Source organism: Cheilinus undulatus, linkage group 3 (genome assembly GCF_018320785.1).
Source record: "Cheilinus undulatus linkage group 3, ASM1832078v1, whole genome shotgun sequence".
NCBI classification, from domain to species: domain Eukaryota; kingdom Metazoa; phylum Chordata; class Actinopteri; order Labriformes; family Labridae; genus Cheilinus; species Cheilinus undulatus.
This window is the reverse complement of record NC_054867.1, coordinates 47,361,259-47,377,731: the sequence shown is the minus strand read 5'-3', so window position 1 is coordinate 47,377,731 and position 16,473 is coordinate 47,361,259. Positions and strand designations below refer to the sequence as shown.

Here is a 16,473-nt window from a genome sequence, read left to right as displayed (position 1 = left end):
TTCAGCAAACATTAACCTTCAAACTTCCTAATGTATTCACCCAATGGCAGAAGCATTATACCAGAAAGGATGATAAATTAAGCTCCAATCTCTGCCTGCTGATCAGGGCCGTGCGCCGTGGCACAGCGCTCCAGACTATCTTCCAGTGGGCGAGGTCGCTCGCCTTTGGTCAGACCAAAGCCACGGTGCTTCGGTGTGCGGCGCAGTCATCCTATGTGGAAATTGCGGGTCATGAACACTGAACCCAAGATGCTGAGGTTAGCCTCTGACTTACTTAAGCTAACACTTACTTTGCTCATAAACAGAGCTGAGTTTGTCCTCAAATCGCCATTGTGTCTAATTAAGCACAGAAGTCTAATGTTCAGTGGTAGAAAACAACATGTTAAGACACTGTTATTTTGCTGTGGTTTCAGTTAGTTTGGGTAATTTCTCTTCAATTATGAGGACGATTCACTCCTTGAAACAAACTGGCTTTACATTCTATACTGGAACCAGATCTTCTTGTCCAGAGGCAGTTCTTCAGCTGTGGAAAAAACAAATAATTGGTGCTAGCTCAAGTATTAGCTTTGAAACCATACTCGAACCGACTTGGTAAAAAATGGTAAATGTGGTTCCAGCAATAAAATGCCAGTTCATGTTCTCCAGAGTGGATTTGATTTGTAACCATAATGTCAGATAATAGACTTCCCACAAGCTACATGCCTCCTCGTGTCACTGTTAAGGCCAGAGAGTAGCATTAAATGGTTGAAGTGTGATGCATATTACTAGCAGTGTCTGACACACATGGCTAGAGTCCCATTAAGAAAACAACACTCTCTATGATGAAGAAGATAATTGTAGCATCCTCAGCAGTTCCCAGTAGATCTCACCCCCAAAGCTGAATTGAAAATTGCCCCCTTGCTGTTGACAATTAGCCACCTTAGCTTAGCAGTCCTGTGTAATTGGACTACATGGTGATAGAGCTATAAGAATTGTGTTTACACTGCCGTAGCAATGACCCTATCCTTTGAGATTCCTGACCTCTTTTCTGAGTGCATTTCTTTACAGCTTCATTAGAATAAACAACAGTCAGAGCCTCACAGGGATGGTTATTTTTCAGCATTTAACCCACCTACGCTAAAGTTATTCACTTATTTTAGTGAGTGAAAGCAACTTCCACTATCTCCAACTGTATGGGTTACAAGGTTATACTTCAGACTGAGTATGATTTTTAAATTAATCTACGAAAAAAAAAAACAGAATTAGCTCCAGCTCTAAAACCAGACGAGTCACAGCCAAAGGCCAAATCAGTTAATTGCTTTGTGTTAATTCCCTATTCTCCAAGCTAATGCAATTACTTATGAAAAAAAAGCCAACTATCACACTTTGGGACACAAAAAGTCATTCTCTCTCTGTGCTTTTTAAATGTCACGCCCTGCTTAAATCTACTGAATCTTTTCATTAAGCATCTTATATAGTAGATTAAAATATGGACCCTTCAGCCTTTGTTATCACGCCAGAGATAGTTTCCATGTTTCTACCCTAAAAATCAAAACTATGGATGAAGAATATTTCACTTTCAAATCAGAAAATATGAGAAGATGGGGATTTGAAATGATGAAATAATACTTCAAGGCACTAAACCTCATTTTAACAGACTAACTGCTTTAAACATAATCCTGTTCAGATAATAAACTTCAATATATATCTCATTTATTGTTTGTCTTTTGAATTATGATGCACATCTGTTTGGGATGCCATTTTGTTGATTAAAACTGGTGTAAAAATTAAAATAAACAAGCAGGAGTGACCAAGATCAGTGAATTTGTGGGTTGTGAATTTGCTCCTAGGAAAAAAAGATGGCCAAAGGTCTAGTAAGCACTGAAGCCCTTTATGGACAGACATTTGTATATTTTTCAATAATCTGTTTTACCATGATTATGGGTAAATGTCAATGTTTTTTCAATATTTACATTCATTTATCTCCTTTTCCTGGGATTACAAAGTTGCTTTTTCCAGTTAAAAATATTATTTCACTGAAAAATTGACAAAAAAATTGTATCTCTCATATAATATGGAGTAGAGCATGTCTGATTTGCTCATCTTTTTTCAGTCATATCTTTAGTTCCATCCATGGTCAAAACTGGAACATTTTCATTGAATGAATATAAGTGGCTGAACATTATTGGACATTTGGGTCATGATTTGTCATGAATGAGACTGTGATGCGTCCTACAGCTACACCAGTCAAGACCCGCTGCTGCAGACCATTTGTAAGCATAATTTAGAAAACTTTAGAAATCCTTTAGAACTGTGCAAATGCATTTGTTGCTGCATGATTTAGTAATAACGAGCAATTGGGATTATACTGAACAATATTGTGATTTGAAATGACGTTACATTCCATAGATGGTATCTTTGATTATCAAGGACAATGCAGAGAATAATGATAGCTTTGACGTTTATATTTCTCAACACAAAACATGCAAATATTAAACAGCATAAAAAAACCTTTTCAGTATTGCTTTCAAAATAACTATTTAAAAAAGGAAGAAAAAAATGGGTAGTATTGCCTTGCAAAGGCATAGACCTTGCTTTTCCAGATGATAATGCAAGTTCCTTGCCAATACCCAGCCCCAACATCCTTCGAGTTACAAAAATTTAAGTCTTATGAAGTGTTTGGAAGCACTCCAAGTTAGACAAGCAAAAACAAGAATGCAGGCACTGTATTTCCATTGCAAATTAGACTCCAAACTTCTTTACACATTGCCCACAAAAATAGCAACACTTAGTAACAAAAAAGGGGAGAGAAACTTGTTGAATGTTTCTGCAGCACTGGTTGTTTGTGGATGATACATTTATTTTTCTCAGATCTGATCAAAACATGTTAATTTCAGTATTTTCTTGATGACAATTTGGATACTCTCATCAGTAATTAAAGCTGATTATTTTCATCTAGGTTGTGTTTATTCTAATGATACAAATCATTTGTAGATCAGCAAGAAATCCCATTCCAATCACAAGGAATGTACTGACTTGCAAACCATTTTCTCTGCAGAGCACAATGGATTAAAAGCCAACATAAGGCCTTTGATAAGGTCGTATGTACATAAGCATTAAAAGATTATCTGCACTGGCTGATGTATTTCTGTTATGGCTGCTGGACATGCCCGGTACAAAAACACAAAACAACAGTGATCATCAGTCATAGAGGAGCAGAAGCTGCCTGCCCTCTACACTAATCAGATAAAACATGTCTGCTCAGTGGCAGCACCTCAGCGGAGGAGTTCTCCCTGTCCGAGTACCAATAGACATGTTTGGGTCTGACAGCGGGGGGACCAGGCTTTTTGTCTGATGTGGCTGCATGTTTGGCTGAGCTCAGATACAGCAAGCCAGCCAGAGGCAGAGGGGGAGAGGAGGAGAGTCAACAAATGTGTTAGAGGCTTTGTAACGAGGGAAGATGATGCACACAGTGCTGAGCACATAACTAGCGGCTAAATCAAGAAAAAAACGGTCAGCACTGGTGCAGACTCAGGAGCTAGCGGAAGGGGGGGTCTGCTGTTGATATGGGCCACAGTGGACAGACGGTTGTGGCCACAGAGAAAAGAATAGAAGAAGGGGGGCGGGCAGAAATGGACAAAAAAACAAAAGGCCTATGTCACGTGGCTGCACAGTCGCTGATAGATGTGATGTGCTGCGCGGCGTGCAGGCAGAGGTTCAGGTAGAGAAGGCTTCCCTTTGTGATGCAGATGACAACGCAATCAGCCGGGCTTTGTCTCCGCCGATGGGCTCTGCTCCCGGGGACATTGAGAGCCAGACACTAATCCGGAGGGTTTGTGTTCTGCAGGCGAGCTCATAAAGGCAGTGTCACAGTACCTGGGGTGTGTGTGGATGGGGGTCTCTGAAACGAGGTCTGACCTCTCTCAGGGTAAACTCTCCCTCCTCCTCCTCCTTCTCTCTCATTTAGTTGCTGGGTTGAATATTATAAGCGCCGTATTGTTAATGCATATGATTCAACACATGAAGGATGTGACAAGAATATTGGTCACGCTGATCAGATGACGTCTACTTTTCAAAGAGGCCAAGATATCTGTGACAGACATGAAGACAGCGACGTTGTCTGATGGACACAATATTTTTAAATGCCAATTCAAGCATCCCTTAATTTAGGGCCAAAATTTGTCCTAAAATTTCAGAATTATGTATTCAAACTTTGAACCCAAGTTCATGTAAACACTCCCACACAAAGTAACTCTGTCTTCTAGATCACCATCCAAATGCTGATTTTAGATCAAAACAATACGAGGTGTTATTTGGAAAACATATCTGAAAAGGGTTTAATCAGATTCTCTAATCGTCCTAATCTGATAAAGTCATCACATCAGGGCAAAGTGTAAAGGATGTAGTCGGTGCTGCTAGTGAAAGCAAATCAATGGCATGGATCAGATTATTGGATTTTTTGTTACCTCCAAAGGCCAACAAACCAAAAACAAAAAAAACAACAACATAAGGACACCATGTCCTTGATCTATAAATATGTGAGCTACAACTACTGAAGCCTTCACTGCTTGGGTTGTCCAAAGGACAGGCTATCTGCTTTTGCTAATGCTAGCATAAGACAGCTTGACAACAGAGAAACCTTAACCTTTTACTCTCCTTTTGAACCTCAGATGATTTACTGGAGTTTCTAATTTCATAGCTCTTTTATCAGACAACTGGAGCAAATCACAAGGGAAATGCATATAACCTTTACAGTGGGTTAGTAAGTTCTGACTACAAACTCATAATTGTTTTGGATTTTTAATTTTTGTGGCCACAAGCTGCCAAGGACAGGCCTTAAGGCAGAGGAGTCCAAACCATGGCCCGGAGGCCAAAGGTTGTCCCATAGCCCATTTTTAATCGTCCCCCAGGAAATTCTTAAATTATGATGAAATGTGTCCCATTAAAACATGACACTTGTGCTTGACTATATTGCACTTTGTTTCAGCACTAGGTGGCGTTACCAGGCTAATCTGTCAACAAACATTTTGACAAGAGGACTTAGTTTTATTTATTTATTTATTTATTTTTGTAACTAATTAAAGACAACACTAAATGGTAAAATATTGTCAGCCAAAATCATAATAAAATACCCTGATGGATTACAGCTGCAAATAGAGCCACCAAAGGCAATTTACAAAGCATATCACACTTCAACTACCATCACTTCTATAAAGTTTGGCAGCTTTCTTCAGTTTGCTCTTGTTTTATGTCTGGATTTGAAGATGAGCTGTCAGCATCTTCCCTCTCAGTTGCACAGAGCATCATTCTTTTTCTTACTGGTTGAGCCAGTGGTAGCCAGGGCCAACCAGGGTCCCCCTTACTTCTGTCTGGCTATGCCAGAACCCTTAAATGATGGAGCGTAATGCTTTGTCAGCCATTAAAGCATATCCAGTCACTAAGCATATCTAAGATATCTACACTGGACTGGTTTTACTACCTCTAATATGAAGTATATGAACGTGTCCCTACCATCCTTAACTTTGTTTGTATGTGGCCCCCAGCAGAAAAAAGTTTTGACACCCCTGCCTGGAGTGCAATACTGTGAAAATCTTGCTGCTTTAAATGAATGTATTTTACCCACTTCTTCGCTATTTTTTGATCACATCAAAGGAAGCATGATATCATATTATGGGTATTAGGAGATTTTGTTTTTTAAGGTTAACTATTAGTATAAATTTTGGCAGATGTAAAATTTCTGCCAATATTTATAACCCATATATCTGCTGTAAATGAGAAGATGAAGAAGAAGACATAGCCGACTTTTATTAACCCCTGAAGGGAAATTCACAGTTTACACTCAGTTGTTGAATATGCTACACACATAAGATGAGATACATGCAAACACACGTGCACAAAGAGGATCCACATGGACATGCACTTTTAGACTGATAGCAGAGTGATGGCCTTGCTGCTCTTGCTGAAGTGCTGTCAGGAGCTGTTGGGGGTTTAGTGCCTTGCTCAAGGGCACTCCCACAGTACTCAGGAAGTGAACTTGCACCGCTCCAGCTACCACACCAAAGTCCAGATATGGTCTGACCAGGACTTGAACTGGTGACCCCCTGATTCCAAGCTATAGACTGAGCCCCCCAAAATATATTACCCATATTTTCAAATAAATGTATGAAGTTAAAGGCAGGACCAACACACCTACATCAGCTTAAGGTGTTTTCTTTAAATTTTAAACTTTTTCAAAAATGTTTAATCTTTTTTCAAACATCCTTAAACTTGAAATTGTTTTAAGGACTGAAGCCAATATCATTACCATTATGAAAAGAATTTATAAATACAACATAATGGGGATTAAAAAAAAAAAACAACAATGGCCCTGGATGCCTATATTGAATAACAACCTTCATCTAACGTCTATTTTTGTTGTTAGGGTATTTAAACAGGTCTAGAATTAGATTTTTGCCTTTACTGTATCTGAGTTTAAAGTTCTGCTATTATGATAGCCCTGTTTGATAGAGACATGCAGTGGCAAAGACATTAAATACAAACAGTACAAAGACGGGTGTAGTAGTTCTACCAAAGACTGCACAAAGACTTCTATTGATAATCAGGCCTTGATGTTTCAGAGCCGTTTTGACTGTGATTGCTTCCACGTTTGCTGCTATGAATAATGTCTGGAAATACATCTCACTGTCCCCAAATGATTTCTATTCCCAACGGTTTAGGATGAATCAGGTTCTTCCTGATAAATAACCAAGAGACTGCATATTCCCAATTAACATGTGCTAATTAAGACAGCAGGATATAAGAACATCCTTGATCTAGATTCCTGTGTGAAATATCAGAGAGGTTACATGGAGGTAAAGCATGCCTCTTTTCTTTCGGGTCTATTTATCCCCACTACTCTCTGCTAGTCAGCAAGAAAACAGCACATGCAAACTTTATTCCTCTGGGCTGAAAAAAAGCCCAGTGGTCAGGAACTTGATTTAGTTGCACAATGACACTCCCTGAATTAATACAGAACATCTGGCAGATCTCTTGATTGGGTGGTAAACAAAATAACTGCAATGATAAAATAAATAAATACATCTCCACGTTTTTTTTTTTATTTTAGCTAAGTTTGATGTTGTCTTTATATTGAGGAGTTAAACAGTAGTTAAATATGATGCACTGCAACACTGTTAAAATGTCTTTGGTCATAGTCTTTCACTTTTTTGGACTGTGATGTTTTTCCAACTCCAGACTGAAACAATTATAGCCCTACAATCACACGGCACACCTATCCTTAAAGCACTGCAAGAAAAACAAATCTTAAGACCCCTAATTCACCTCATCCTCGCTAAATAACACACTTCAACATCATTTATCTTTTCACCATTCATAGTACACAGTATCCCCAGTGTTATCAAAATTTAAGTAAGAAGAGGAAAACATTTATAAAACTAACACCGAGTTTTTCATAAAAGTGCCTTAGAGTTTAGTTAAAATGCTCTATTAATCACTAATACTACAGTCAGCATGCTAGAATCTTAAATTTTAGAATATGATGAAGAAAACTTTGATTTTCCCAGCCTTTAGACCACAAGGATGGAAAAAGTATGCATCAGTAGAAAGGAGAATTACCTCAAAGTCAGTGTTTGGATTTTTGTGAGCCTGGCATATAATTAAAAAGTAAATGCCACCTCCTAGATGCTTAAAGAGGTTAACTTGAAAAGCGAAAAGATAAGTGAAACTATCATTTGATTCACAAAGGCTTTTGTCTGAATTGAGCAAAACTAATATTAGGAAAAGTGGGTGGATTCGCTTCTTAATGTGTGTGTATTTAAGATTTGAAGATATGGTAGATCAAGATATCCAGACAGAGTTTCTTTACAGAGTGAAACACGAATGCACTTGAGAGGTTTTCTCTTGATCTGCACGTCTATGACAGTATCTGTGGTTGTTCAAAACTAAATTACAGCACTGATGTTTGTTTTCTTTAATGACTTTAATAATATGCAAAATGACAGCAACACAGCCAGTTTGGGGTAATTTCACAGGTCGCTGTACTCATTTTTATATCTTTTTCCCTTTAAGTAAATTCTAGAAAATGCTGTTTAACAACCCTAAACAAGACAGTTTTTGTTCAAATATGCATTTAAGAAAAAAAAGGTACATTCCCATTAATTCACAATTTTATCAACTGTAATGACATATTCTTTAACATGCTATACAGGAAAAAAATGCATGAAGCTTCGAAGCAGCATAATATCTTTACCTTCAGATAAGGTGTGTTTCAAATCAAGCCCATTTTAAGACAATACTAGTCAAGAGCACATCATATTTACTCTAAAATGAATCCACTGTTTTCCATTACTGATTCTTTAGCTGCTAGCAGCATAACACTAGCAATGAAAGATGTGAACCACCTGTTGACTCTGAAAATGTTTTCATTTTCTGATAGCATCAGGCTGCATATCTGACCGGCTTGTTTCTGTAGGACTGATTACAGAGCTGAGAAGCAGAAGATTAAACACCTGTTGTTTTTCTCTATAAACTATTAATACCTCAAAAAATAACTGACAAGAGCCTTACCATATGCAGTTGATAAACAGTACATACAATTTTGAGATAAAAGAATATAAAAATAAGAATAGCAAGAGCTTATACAGTGTTTCCCAGACTTAGACAACACCTGGGCAGGCCACGCAGGCAGAGTTACAGCCACCCAAGTATTTACTGTCCATTCTATTTTAAAAAAAAAAAAATATCACCATTTCACACGGAAGGGAGGTATCTTTACTACAAAAACACAAATTGAGGTGTCATGTCTCACGTTCATAATTCATCCATTTAAAAAAAAAATTGCGGCTTCTTTGGATGTTATTGCTGTTGAATACATTCAAAATAATTTTCACATTAGGAGTCTTGCACCAAAAGGGAAAAACAATGGAGGGCCCTATGATTTCCGCGTTAACCAAATCGCAGACAGAATCACGGAATTGGCCAATAAAAACGGAATTTAGAATTCAACGCAGTAATCGCGGAAATTTAATAAGTTTTGACTGAAATGCTGTGTTTTCTTTTGGAGAGAGGAATGTATATCTGGGAATATGTTCCTGGGGGAATACTAAAGCGGGGCACAACTTGACCCTCACTTCCAAACACTCACCCCGCCCCCTCCTAAACTATAACGGCATGTCAAAGCAGCTACACAAAACATCGGCAAACATCACGTAGCTCGACAGGGAGCAGTGCAGAACGACAAGATGTTGCACCTCAAAAAAACTCATCCGTGCTTCGAGTTATTTTACCTCACCACACCTGAGAGTCACAGAGAGAGAGAGGTGTGTCTCTGCCTGTGCGAGGCTCACCACTCACCCCTTGTAGACTTCAAAAATCGAGTTGGACAGACTCGAGAGTTTATGAAGCCCCACAGTCTAAATGACTTTATATTCGAGTAACAGTTAGCTTAGTAATTCCTCCCGTAGATACCTAGTTCCCTTTGGTTGCTTAACGAGCCAATACGTAGCGGTCTGATCTGAGGCAGATGGACAGACAGCGAGGATGGAGAGAGATGAGGAGCGAACCGTCACAGTCAGGAGTAAAACACAATGCAGCATCAAACTGCATGGACTGTTACATATTGAGAGAGTAAAGAAAAGTTTAGGTAAAAGGTTTACTTTTAATCATTTAACTTTAATGTGACCTTCATATTAAGTTACCATCACTATCTGTTTGAGAGAACAGAAGGATTTCTTTGTTTACATTACAAACATCAGTGTGATTATACACGCAAGTCTGTCTTAAAATGTTGGAAATATCTGACAGTTAAACTGGTAATAATTATTTTATATTAGGGTTATCCAACTGTGGCCCTTTTTCAATAAATTTAAGGTTAGCTATTTCTATTTAATTAGTGAACATTTGATTCATTTACATAAACAAGACACTCTTTTTATGGTAAAATTAGGGGAAAGGTAAAAAAAAAAAAAAAAGAAAAAGAAAAAGAAGGAAAAAAAAAGGAATTCCAAAAAATTGAAACGGAAAAAAAAATTTTTGGAAAATAATAAAATGGAATATGGCAAAAAAAAAATAAATAAATAGAACGGATTTCATAGGGCCCTAACAATGGTATCAGCAAATGGATCAATTCTTATTTTAAACATCAAAATCAGTCCTAATTTTCAGTTGGTGTATCTCTAGTTTTAATGTCTCCTGTTAAAACTGAAGTTTTGTACTTCTTAGTTTTCTACAGCTGCTTGCTTGCAATCCTGTCCTGTTCTCACAGTTTAGGATTATCTTTGTGATAAACATCAGCATCAACAAGCATCACCTGGAATATCAAGTAAAACATCTGAAAAGCAGGTACCTTTTTCTGAGCATCTTTAAAATACTGCTAATATTGTCAATAGAGCAATAATGCTAAAAAAAAAAAAAAAAAATCAGAAACGAAGCTACAGAATGAGGCATGGCGAGACAGGACCCTAAGAGATTAGAGGTACAGCTGTGTGCATATCAAAGTCCCTTGTTAAACAAACATATCCTGTCTATATTTATGGTGACCCCCACCTCATCCTCTCCACCGCTTAGGTATACTGTAATGTGTTACAAACTGTATGATAACACCACCATGGTGCTAAGCAAACTCAAGACTGTTAAAGACTTTTTGGGGGTAAGGCTGTTCAACCATGGCACAATCATGAATGTTTTAGTCGGTATTGGAATCATAATTATCGAACACAGTTACTCACTGATTATACAACACCTGAATCACGTGCATTTATTCAACTTAAACACTGTTACACTTTGAAAAAACAAGCAATACATGGTGATATGGTTGGAAAAAAAACTGTAGTTGTTTAATCATGATTATCTTGTTTCCATGATCATGGGAAGCCAAAGTTGTGATTTGAATTGAAACTGGATTAATCTCCTGGCTCTAGTAAGGGGTCATGACCTTGTTTTTATTTGCAAGTTTTAAAATTCAGCACTATTAGCTACTGGAATTACTAATCAGTATCCTCAAAAAGTACCTCCCTAGCTTTCTGATCATGCCAGAGAGAGGAGCACGATGCTGTTTAGCTTGTAATGTGACAGCACAATACAACAGTGAAATCCAATCTCAGGTGTAAAGGTTTTAACACAGTCAGTGCACCTTTATTTGATTCATGCACAAGTTTGAGATTATATTACTTGTAAAGTGGTTTATTAAAACCTCGAGGTAGACCACAGTCAGCGTCTGAAACATTTCAGTGGCCATGATAAAGCAGAGCAGCTCAGTGACAGTAACCTTATGCACTGCAAAAAATATTAAGCATAGCGGTGACACTTCTGCCTTAATCTCAGCCCAAAGGTAGCCATAGATATCTCTGAAATGTGACACCCCCCTCCAAGTGAAACAACTGGTACCAGCACTAATTGAAATTTTGCATGCAAAGTGACAATGCCCGGGCCCTCGGCAGCATGGATTAAGGCTTGAATAGAGACAGATTCTTTGTGAAAGCCTACTGTGGCGGTTGGCGTGCAGGCCAGTTCCCTGCATCTGCTCATTGGGTGGACTGAGAAAACACCGGATTGTATACGGTCGCTCGTTTTACCTTTATCTAATCCCATTTCAGAGCCCGCCTCCGTCTGTCTTTTGTTGCTCTTCCACAAAACATAATGCTTCCATGTTACACTCAAAATGCCCATTCCTTATAAAACAATTCCGGTCAAAAACAGCAACTGCATTAACATATGAAAGCAACTTTACCAAACTTGGCAGGATTTTCAAACATTAACAATATGTGCTGAATTGTCGACTTCCTTACATTGTGTGAGAAAAAAAAAACGGAACTGAAAGGGTTATGCAAAATACAAAAGAAGTAAGTCGTTTACTAAATTAAATCAAGTCAAAAAAGGAAAATTAGAAACATAAGCACAGCCTGTGTTTGCCAACTTTAAACTGAATGGACTGCAGTGCTGTACACAGCGCTGAAAGAATGCAGTGCATATTGAAACGCAATCAAATCTGCGAGACATTTTTTAAAGACTCCATGCTGTGATCTCATTCTACCCCACTTCACCATCCTCTGCTGTGGTTTCTGTCCCATTATGCTCCCTAAAAGAGGAAAAAACGTCGAATCAAAGTGATTTATCATCTTGCTGACCCCAACAACTACTTGTACACGAATCTGGAGGAGGCTGTTATTGAATCAGAGCATCGCCTCGAAAACGTTTGCTGAGTACAAACTGTAATGCCACAACAGAAGAGCAGAAGGGGCAAATGATCCGTCTAGTAAATTTCATCTCCCACGAACAATACAGGCTACTTCAATTTTATGGCCTGGAGATGAATTGGAAAATTTCCACTCAACAGAATTAGATGAGCACACTTCTTAGCATGGCTGTCAACTGATGACAATGAATGGGTGGACTAATGAAGGGATAAATCCACAGTGTGTTTTCATAGACATGTTTGACATAGCTAAGCTAATTTCCTTGGCAGTACTACCTCCATTAATTTTCGAATAAGGGCCTGTCTGTCCCTGTTAACTAAACCAATAAGACGTGGCATCAATGGCAGCCTACATTAACGCTAATCAACAATTTAGACTTGTTTCACATTCCACGGAGTAAATAATGCCTTTGAAAAATGGTTGAATGCCACTGATTAATGGAAGGCATTTATATTCATCCACCATGTGGATATTACCAGACTGGAAGAACATAGAAAAGTAGCTTCAATGGAGATGAAATGAGAGAGGAAAATACAAACATTAGCATTTCAAGACCCTATTACAGTGTTTCAGGCTTTGCATTGTGTACTGACAGTGTTGGCACTGTTTGCAAAATGGATGCGTGTGACAACGCTGGGATTTTCTTAACTTTGGCCCAAGTTTTAATCCTCTAATCCTCTCAAGTATGGTCCCAGCCTGATTCATTGATTATTTGCAGCCCTCTGATTTGTTTGTTCAACAGAAATAAGGTACTTAAAAAAATGTGGGCCACTATATTCACATAGTCAAAGTGTCTTTCAGCAAATTGTTTCCGAAATACTTTGGCGAGTCACTTTTAATGCAATGCGATGGTACAGAATAATGAAATACATATTTCAGTGGTAGCGTTCGTGACTATAGAGAGAGCAAAGCTATGCGAAGATGTCACTCTCTATTAAACTAAAACAACAATGGAGGAAATGTGGTGTCCCTGCACTAAACGTGTCAAAACGATCCACTGGAGGGTTCTTTTCTGATGCATGCTGGGATGTTTTTTTTTTTTTTTTCGGTGGATTAGAGCAGCAGTGACCTCTTTTTCAACCCTTTATTTCTCATACGTAAGCCATCCTCGCAACTTCATTGGATGGTTGACTAGGGTGATTCACAGGGTAAAATGGAGGGGGGTTTGCTCTCGATGGCGTCGGGATTTGCCCAGTTTTGAAATCAAAAAGAAGAAAGCGAAAGGCTCCAAAAGGTGCAGGACTATCCCATGCGTACTGTTACATCAAATACAGTCCCATCTTCCTCATCACGGGAGTCTTATCCTTCAAAACACTTTAAAAAACACCTCTCTGAAGAACTGTGCCGATTGGTATTTTAGGCCTCTATCCACTCACAAAGTAAATGTAGACAAACAGTAACAACGGCCATGTTTGCATTTTGGAGAGAAATAGATACACAGCAGGAAGTCGGACACTACGTGGTGTGAATCTGCTGTTATTGTTGGCATTTTTCACATCCTGTGGTTCCTTTGCTCTTAGCAAAGCAGTGTAGATGAAATAAAATAATAAACAGCTATTATGATAGCAATCAAGCTGCGTGATATCAGTAATGAAAGGAAAACAAATCTAGGATATTGAGTATTATGCAAGTACACACTGGATAGAAGTAAATTGAAACCAATCACTCGCAGTACTTTCAACTGCATAAATTTAAAAAAATTGTGCATATTCAGTGTAAATTTATATTCAATATTTTACACAAAAGACATGGTGGAAAGTGATGACATAGTGCATTCAGTTTAAATATTATTATATCTGACGGTTTCATATTTTAAATAATTAATGAATATGAAATAAAAACAGCATTATTTACTATCTAAAAAATAGTTTTTGAGCGTGAAATTATGAGATCCTTAAAATAATTCTAATAGACACTTTCATATCGTAGCACAGTTATCCTTATAGGAATCTCTATGGAGCACAAAACTTCAAAAGCAAAGCTACAACACATATTAAAATGTGACAGTTTGGGTTTTTTTTCTTTCAAATTACTTTTAGATTACTATTAAAAAAGTTGACAAATGCATATGATGTTTGTCAAAGTATGCGTGCCAGCCCTACATCTTGAACCAGGCATGCAGGTCCTTTCCTCTACCAAGCTGGAGTGCTTGTACTAACACAAGTGCAAATTTTACAACAAACAAGCAGCTTAATTTTTTTTCGCCTGTTTTCCGTTTTGTCAGTGTTTTATCCAGCGGTTACATTTGGTGGAGTTTCTACATTTTTCCTTGACTCCACCTGTAATTATGAGGTTTAGTTAAACTGACCAGAGGAAGAAGACATGTTTGTTTTCTGACAACATCCTCAAAATAGTTCGAATAAGTGTATGACTGGGATTACACTTTCCATTGGTCAGTTTGGCGAAGGCTCACTATCCTGTCAACAAGGCAAACAAAGTCAAAATAATACCTCTGAATTATAATTTAAAGTGCAGACTGGGCATGGCCTAAATCAAAAGAAAGTATGAAACATGGCTCTCATATTCTGCAAATAATTTTGGCAAAATTCACCCAAAGTCCCTAGAAATACCAGCTGATATTTCTAATCACCGTATTTAGTGTAGTAAACAACCATGTGGTTAGTTTGGAGCACCACCGACATAGTACTGTAAACTCATATAAAAGAGAGATTATTGTCACCATTCAACCTGTTCATTGTGTTTTGAGCCACGCTGCCGGGCTGCCGTTTACTGCTTCGCAAAGCTTTGTGTATACATGCCTGTTAGAGGACTAAATACCACCTTTGATAAATTATGCCAGTCAAACAAATTTCGACGCTGTACTTGCAGAAATACTGTAAGATGTTTCAGAAGACCTGCTCCTCTTTCTTTCACGTTTTTACCACCAACTGAGACGACACCAGTGACACACCTCCGCGGACACACATGATGTGACCCTACTGACTGGGATATAACGTTTCCAACCTGACGTTGCTAGCTGTACGCTAGTAAAGCCACGCTGTTTTATTCCGTAATTAACGCTATTAACGCTGAACAGCATCCTTGTACCTGCGGAAGATGCGGGTGCGTGTTTTTGTGTCCCAGCGTCAACCCTTCCCTGCCGTTTTAAGCATTAAAGCACTGTAAACCCCATAATATGAATAAGAAAGAGAAATTAACGAAGATGAAAAGCCGTTAATTTCCGTTACTCTCCTGTGGAGGAAATACAGTGACGTACATGCACGCGCTTTGTCTCAAACTCCAAGCCGGCAAAATGATGCGGCTTCAACGGTTGGGATGAAAACATTAGCTTACCTTCAACAGCTATTACGGCCGGTATGGTCCATAATATCCATAGAATATCCATTATTGGTCACTTATATTGCCCAGACATTCAAATAAAATAAGTCCCGAAAGCCATTGACAGTAAATACAGAGTGGGGACAGGCGGTCCTTCACCTCCAATAGAGCGATCCCAGATAGCAGAGAAAACCAACTCAAATCTCAACCAAGTTTGGGCGAAACCAAAACAACAACAGACAGAGGGGAGGACGGAGTGACACAAAAACACTGCATCGTGTCATAGCGCCAAAATTATCTACTCCGTGCCCTATTAATATGAACTATTTACTGCTGAATCATAATTCATGTTGTAAGATTTAAAATGTTTGGATTATTAACACACCCGCTTCATTAAAGGATCTCCCACCCCCCGCAAAGGTACTTCAATTTACCCTGCTGTCAATCATTCAGAGGAGGACAGTCCACACTGCCTTACCTAGCGATAATTAAGTGTTTTGGGACTTTGTGCAGCATTTATAAAAGATCGGGCAACTATTTCTCACAGTCACACCGCTGGAAATGGAAATAGGCTAATGGTTATGCTTTTATCAGGAAAAGCTTACACGTGGGGGTTCAGTGCTGTGGGCCATTGAAGGAGTTTTGGCGCTGTAACAGGTGACGAACAAGGCAGAGCTATTAAAGTAAGTTCAACATTTACTTTTTCCCGTTTTGCTTTTAATATTTATAGTATTATGAGTTGGTATTTTACTGTTTTCCATAAAGACTTTGAACCGTATGATGGCAATTAAATTTTTTAATTTACTTTTTCTAAGTGATGCATAACTGCCAAAACGACACAGTGGAAACGTTAACTGGTATTTTAACAAAAAAAAAGTGCATATTAATTTATTCAACGCTTCTCTAAATATGTTTGAAGATCTATATTCTTGATTAAGTGATAATTGTACTTTTTATATTTTCCATAATAGGCATTTTTAACTAATGAAATATTTAATAAGTAAACCAAAACTTGAGCCTTTTT

At 38.2% G+C, this 16,473-nt stretch overlaps 1 protein-coding gene across 3 annotated transcripts in view; it reads right to left on the bottom strand.

Annotated features, from left to right (window-relative positions):
• ephb2b (eph receptor B2b) overlaps positions 1-15,586 on the bottom strand; it is a 294,511-nt gene extending 278,925 nt beyond the window's left edge. For all 3 annotated transcript variants that reach the window (XM_041782872.1, XM_041782874.1, XM_041782873.1), the window contains exon 1: positions 15,465-15,586. In XM_041782872.1, the coding sequence (XP_041638806.1) occupies positions 15,465-15,516 (52 nt within the window). In that variant the 5' untranslated portion in view covers positions 15,517-15,586. The remainder of the gene's footprint in view (positions 1-15,464) is intronic.
• Positions 15,587-16,473: the final 887 nt, after the last annotated feature.